This window comes from Seriola dumerili, unplaced genomic scaffold, assembly GCF_002260705.1.
Source record: "Seriola dumerili isolate Sdu_G_001 unplaced genomic scaffold, Sdu_1.0 BDQW01000264.1, whole genome shotgun sequence".
Lineage (NCBI taxonomy): Eukaryota > Metazoa > Chordata > Actinopteri > Carangiformes > Carangidae > Seriola > Seriola dumerili.
Genome location: NW_019174519.1, coordinates 1,636,379 through 1,643,039, shown reverse-complemented (window position 1 = coordinate 1,643,039; position 6,661 = coordinate 1,636,379). Strand labels below are relative to the sequence as shown.

At 39.3% G+C, this 6,661-nt stretch overlaps 1 protein-coding gene across 1 annotated transcript in view; it reads right to left on the bottom strand.

The window, feature by feature from the left end:
- Positions 1-6,661, bottom strand: part of immt (inner membrane mitochondrial protein) — a 49,474-nt gene that overhangs the window by 7,497 nt on the left and 35,316 nt on the right. The window contains exon 8 of the mRNA XM_022757118.1: positions 2,805-2,908. Coding sequence (XP_022612839.1) covers positions 2,805-2,908 — 104 coding nt within the window. The remainder of the gene's footprint in view (positions 1-2,804; positions 2,909-6,661) is intronic.

Here is a 6,661-nt window from a genome sequence, read left to right as displayed (position 1 = left end):
CACTAATCATCTACAAACTCAAAGCACCTGCACAGGTTCCCCAGGTGTCATTAAATTGCTTCAGTTTGGTTCAATTGTCTCAGTTCGGTTCAATATGGGAAGAATGCAGATATGACAACTGGCCAGAAGACATCATTGATACCTCCATAGGATGGGTAAGCCACAAAAGTTCATAGCTAAGGAGGCTGGCTGTCACAGAGTGCTGTGTCCAAGCATATCAATGGAAAGTCTAGTGGAAGGGCAAAAGAAGATGACCGTGGGCTTCAAAACAGAGAAGATTCAAGAATCTGCAGAGATCCAGAAAGAGTGGAAATTAAGGCGGAGGCACAACATACAGCCCCTTTCCAAAAAATTAGAATATCATGGAAAAGTTGTTTAATTTCCATAATTCCATTCAAAAAGTTAAACTTTCATAGATTATAGATTCAGGGCCCACAATTTAAACGATTTCAGGTATTTATTTGTTTATTTTTACATAATTTGGGCTTCCAGCTCAAAAAACCCACGAAAACAGGAATTCAAAAAATTAAAATACTGTGAAGAAATCAGCCCAAATTTTGCAGGGCATGAATGTTTTAAACTGAGTGTCACACACTAATCATCTACTAAACTCAAAGCACCTGCACAGGTTTCCCCAGGTGTCATTAAATTGCTTCAGTTTGGTTCAATTGTCTCAGTTCGGTTCAATATGGGGAAGACTGCAGACATGACAACTGGCCAGAAGACCATCATTGATACCCTCCATAGGATGGGTAAGCCACAAAAGTTCATAGCTAAGGAGGCTGGCTGTTCACAGAGTGCTGTGTCCAAGCATATCAATGGAAAGTCTAGTGGAAGGGCAAAAGAGATGACCGTGGGCTTCAGCGGATTATCAAACAGAGAAGATTCAAGAATCTGGCAGAGATCCAGAAAGAGTGGAATTAGGCGGGAGTCACAGCTTCAAAAACCACCACATTCAGACGCATCCGGGAGATGGGCTACAACTGTCGGGTTCCTCGGGTCAAGCCACTTCTGAACCTGAGCCAACGTAGGAAGCGTCTCAACTGGGCCAAGGAGAAGAAGGACTGGACCGTTGGCCAGCTGTCCAAGGTCCTCTTTTCCGATGAAAGTAAAGTGTGCCTTTCATTCGGGAATCAAGGTCCAAGGGTTTGGAGGAAGACGGGTGAGGAACAGAACCCAAGCTGCTTGAGGTCCAGTGTGAAATATCCACAGTCAGTCATGATTTGGGGTGCAATGTCCGGTGCAGGTGTTGGTAAACTCTGCTTTCTTAAATCCAAGGTCACCGCAACAGTCTACCAGAATGTTTTAGAGGACTTCATGATTCCTTCTGCTGAGGATCTGTATGGAGATGCAGATTTAATCTTCCAGCAGGACCTGGCCCCTGCCCATACCGCCAGAAGCACCAAAACCTGGTTTGATGCCCATGCCATCACAGTGCTTGACTGGCCAGCCAACTTGCCGGACCTAAACCCCATTGAGAATCTATGGGGTATTCTCAAGAGGAAAATGAGGGGCACCAGACCCAACAACAAAGAAGAGCTGACAGCAAGCATCAAGGAAATCTGGGCTTCCATAACTCCCAGGCAATGCCACAGGCTGATTGCCTCAATGCCACGTCGCATCGAGGCAGTGATTAAGGCAAAGGGATTCCCAACCAAGTATTGAAGATTGACATATCGTTTTGAAAGTATCATATTTTGATTGATTTGATGTGATCCTAATTTCTTTCTTTTTTTTCTGCAAAAACTGAGAAGTAAATGATGATTTCTTCACAGTATTCTAATTTTTTGAATTCCTGTTTTCGTGGGTTTTATGAGCTGGAAGCCCAAATTATGTAAAAATAAACAAATAAATACTTGAAATCGTTTAAATTGTGGGCCCTGAATCTATAATCTATGAAAGTTTAACTTTTTGAATGGAATTATGGAAATTAAACAACTTTTCCATGATATTCTAATTTTTTGGAAAGGGTCTGTGTATACATACATACATATATATACATATATATATACACACACACTGTGTGCACAATTATTAGGCAAGTGAGTATTTTGACCATATCATCATTTTTGTGCATATTTTCCAACTCCAAGATTTATAAACTTGAATGCTTATTGGATTTAAGCATATCAGGTGATATTTGTATAATGAGGGAGGATGTGGCCTAAAGAGATCAACACCCTATATCAAGGTGTGCATAATTATTAGGCAGGGTCTTTTCCTCCGACAAAATGGGCCGAAAAAGAGATTTAACTGACTCTGAAAGTTCAAAAATTGTAAAAAGCCTTTCAGAGGGATGCAGCACTCTTGAACTTGATATTGTTCAAGAGCTACAGCTACTGCCATCAGACGTTTTGTTGCAAATAGTCAATCAGGTTGCAAGATACCTCAGAAAAAAAGACGCAAATTAACTGCTAAAGATTTGAAAAGAATCGAACGTAAAGCTTCCAGGAACCCATTATCCTCCAGTGCCATCATATTCCAGAACAGTTTTTAGAAGACACTTTCTTCAAGCTGTGGTACAGGAAAAAGTCTGCATCTTTCAAGAAGGCCATGATTTTTATGCAGGACAATGCTCCATCACATGCATCCAAATACTCCACTGCGTGGCTAGCCAGCAAAGGCCTTAAAGATGAAAGAATGTTTGTCTAATCAGCAAATCAAGTACATGACAAATGGAGGTAAATCACACATTGATGAAATCCAACACTGTCACAAATCAGCACTGCTTTAGGCATGAAAGGAGAGCAGACGTACGTGCATGTGTGCGTGCGTGCGTGAGTGCGTGCGTGTATCTCTCTTACCTGGCTTTCAACAGAGCAGCTCCAGCATCATTCACAGCAGAGGTTCTATCTGTGAGAGCAGCTTCTAGATCCTTCCACTGGTCCGATTTCTCCTGAGGTGGAACCTGGATTTAAGAGGAGCTGTAATCAGTCTACTGTAAAACAGGTTAAATGTTTTAAACTTCCCCATCCACACACTCGCGTAACAAAGAGACACAAACATAAACTGAACAGAAACCAAAGCCATCACAGTCTCAACAGAAGAGTTCCTGTCACTGTTCACATCTCTATTGTCCTTTGTCCATTTTACCAAAACAATCAAAAATGATAAATCATCTGTGGTCATGATTAAAGTCTAAACCAACTACAGTTGTGTCTACATTTATACTTTTCAAAAGCTACAACTGTTTCTTTAGCTGCAACATTTTCTGCTAACTTGTCTTAACAAGGCCTCATTCTGCCACTGGATATAAAACAGTTGATTATACCTGCCTCTAATTTAGACTTAAGGTGAGAGAAATTTCATCAACTGTGGATAAAGGAAAAGTTAGAAAACCATATCCTATGAAAACCAGATCTCGTCAAGATGAGATCCTTTCAAAACTAGATCCTATTAAATACATAATTATCAGCAGTCTGGAACTAGAGACCATCTTGTGATGGGAACACAGCTACTGCCATGCCTGTCACCATGGTGAGGTTCTGACCTATGAGCACTCAGTAGTTATTACTACATTATTACCTGCATATTCAGTAGTGCTGAGGCATTTAGCAAGCAACTCCTCCTGCAGTTTTTGTGCTACAGAAACCGTTCAACTATCAAAACTTTTGGCTTTTTCAGAACATTCCGGGTATTACTTTTTTTTATTTTCATTTATAATTTTTAAAATGTTGAGCTTTTTCTGCTATTTTTTCCCCCTATTCAAAATATTATTATTATTTCAGCTATCTTCAAAAGTTTCTGATTTTTCACAGTTTTAGTTTTATGCTTTTTTCTGACAATTTTTGAGTTTATAATGGGTGTGTATTGCACAAAATGTTCAGGGCTAAAGTGGATGACATCATTGCTAGAGTGGAAGAAGCTCTAAACCTTGTCTGAAAAAATCTACCTTGTCCTCATGCCCACATATTTCAGTCTTTACACATCATTTCTTCCTAGGTTGTAGACAAATTTGTCCTCTTTCACAGAAAATGTCTATCTAAGCACAGAGACTAACAGAATTTGAACAGTAACACTCAAAGTGATGGAGTACCCTACAACTCTCCCATAGACTGCAATACAAATTCAGGAACTGATTTCCCAAGAATAGCAGAACTGACCCTTTTTTGTAACTCACTCCTGTTTCCACAATTTTGTCTCATATTCAGCCACATATTCTGTGCATGAAGGTCTTGTGCCGTTCACAATCTAATAATTGTTCTGATAGGAGTTACCGTTTTTTCATAAAGATCAGTTGTTTGAGAGGCTTTTTGAGCCAAAATCTCACTCAGCTCTGTGTCTTCCAGCTCTAAACAGCTGTGCAATATGGCTTGTTTAAGAGACTCTTTGATCTGTGATGTTTACAAACACAGACAGACAGAAAAAAGGAAGGAAGAAAGAAAGAAAGAAAGAAAGAAAGAAAGAAAGAAAGAAAGAAAGAAAGAAAGCTGTGTAGGATGCAGTTCATATTTCTGTTACTAATACAAATTATTTCTTCTTTCAAATTTTATGGCATTTTATTCCTACTTCCACCTTTGGCAGTAAATAATTTAGCTGTTACAACAGTTTCAACAACATGTTTCCTTTCTCACTTACTGCAGCAAATGGACTTCAGCTCCTCCAGGTTAAATTTTTTTCAAAGCACTGTACTGAAGTTAATATGAGCTGCTTTCTCAACTATTTTAGCATCGTGTCAAATCTCCTTCAGGTGTGACATTACAAGTTTTACTTGAACATTTCTTCTTTCTTACATTTTTTTCAGCCAATTTAAGCCACTTAGCCTTAAACTAACAAGTTTTTCTGTTTTTTACATGTTGTATATTTTGTACAGCTGTTTGTTACACTTCAAGCAACAATTCAGGCCTTTTTCAAACATTTCAGAACATTCAACCTCCAGCTTACAAGGTCTGCTTTTAATCTTCAGCCACTGCTTCAGCTACTTCAGCATTGCTTCAGCTTCTTTATCATTGCTTGAGCAGTTGCTTCAGCTACTTCAGCATTGCTTCAGCAATATCATTCAGCTCTCAGCATTCACATGCATTTTAAGCAAGAAAAGCATTTTCTAGTTCCTCAAATTCTTTTTCTTAGTCCAGTTTTTTGGCATCTAACTACTCCTTCATACTTTGTGCTACAAAAACCGTTCAAATACCAAAACATGCTGTAGCATAGAGGAATGAAATAGTTATTTAAACTATTGGGCGCCAGACAGGAGAATAGAGACTTTTTCCCTTCCCTCGGCTCACAGGTGTGTCTCATTTATCTCCTCTCCTACTCCTCTTCCCTTTCTTTTCCTTCTGGGAGGTAAATGGCTATGCTGCTCTTTGTTTTTTTCATGCTCTTTCTGCCACACTGCAGCTTCTTCAGGAGTAGGATGCTATTATTTTTCTTATTAGTACTATTTATAATCTTTGAAATATTAAGCATTTTATGACAATTTTTTGCCATTCAGATGAACTGAGACGATGTTCAAATCCTTGAAAACTTCAGCCTCTTTGAACTTCAGCTACTTCAGCATACTTTAAGCTACAGCCTTCAATCAAACTTTACACTGTTCACAAGACTTTCAGCTATTAAACTTGTATTTAACTTTTTGATATCTTCAAGAGTTTCTGATTCATCCCAGTTTTAGTTTTATGCTTTTTTTCTGACAATTTTTGAGTTTAAATTGGTGTGTATTGCGCGGAATGTTTGGGGCAAGAGCGAAGACATCATTGCTAGAGTGGGAGAAGAGCTCCTGAAAAAATCTGTATAACTCGTCATAACAGCCACATATTTCAGTCTTCACACATCATTGCTTTCTAGTTAGTTGACAAATTTGTCCTGTTTCACAGAATCTGTCTACATTACATCCTCAACAGTGATTAACTGAATCAACAACTGTCTAAAACTATTTTAATAATAAATTGCCAACTGAGTGTATCTTAGTAATTATCAAGTGCATGCCCAGGCTCAAAAATGCCTATCTGCAATCAATTGGTTGATTTCGTTATTGTTCTCACCTAGGAACTGATATGTCTGGTAACCTAAAGATATTCTTTGATTTAATAGCTTTATCATTTATTATTATTACTAATTCATGAGACTGTTGCGAGAGTACAGACCCAGCACCCTAATGCATTCATTGCAATATCGGGGGAATTTTAACCATGTCACTCTCACCTCTCACCTGACTGGCTTCACTCAGTATGTTGACTGTCCCACAAGGGAAAATAAGGCACTGGATCAGTTGTATGCAAATGTCAAGGAAGCCTACCCTGCTTCAGCTCTACCACCACTTGGCAGATCAGATCATAATCTGGTTTTTCTTCAGCCTTCTTACAAGCCCTGTGTACTGAGGCAGGCTGCAACCACCCACTCATTCAGGAACTGGACCCCGGAGGCCAGTAAGTGTCTAAAAGACTGTTTTGAGTGCACAGATTGGAATGATTGGAATGTCCTGTTGGAGTCACAGGAAAATGATAAAAGCAAGGACCCTGACCTTGATAGAATGGTTGAATGTAACACGGACTACATTAACTTCTGCAGGGACACTGTAATACCAGCAAGAACTGTACACTGCTTTCCAAACAACAAACCCTGGATCACCAATAACAAGACCCTCCTCAACCAGAAAAAGGAGGCCTTCAGGGATGGAGACAGGGAGAAGCTCAGGTGTGTGCAACACACACACACACACACA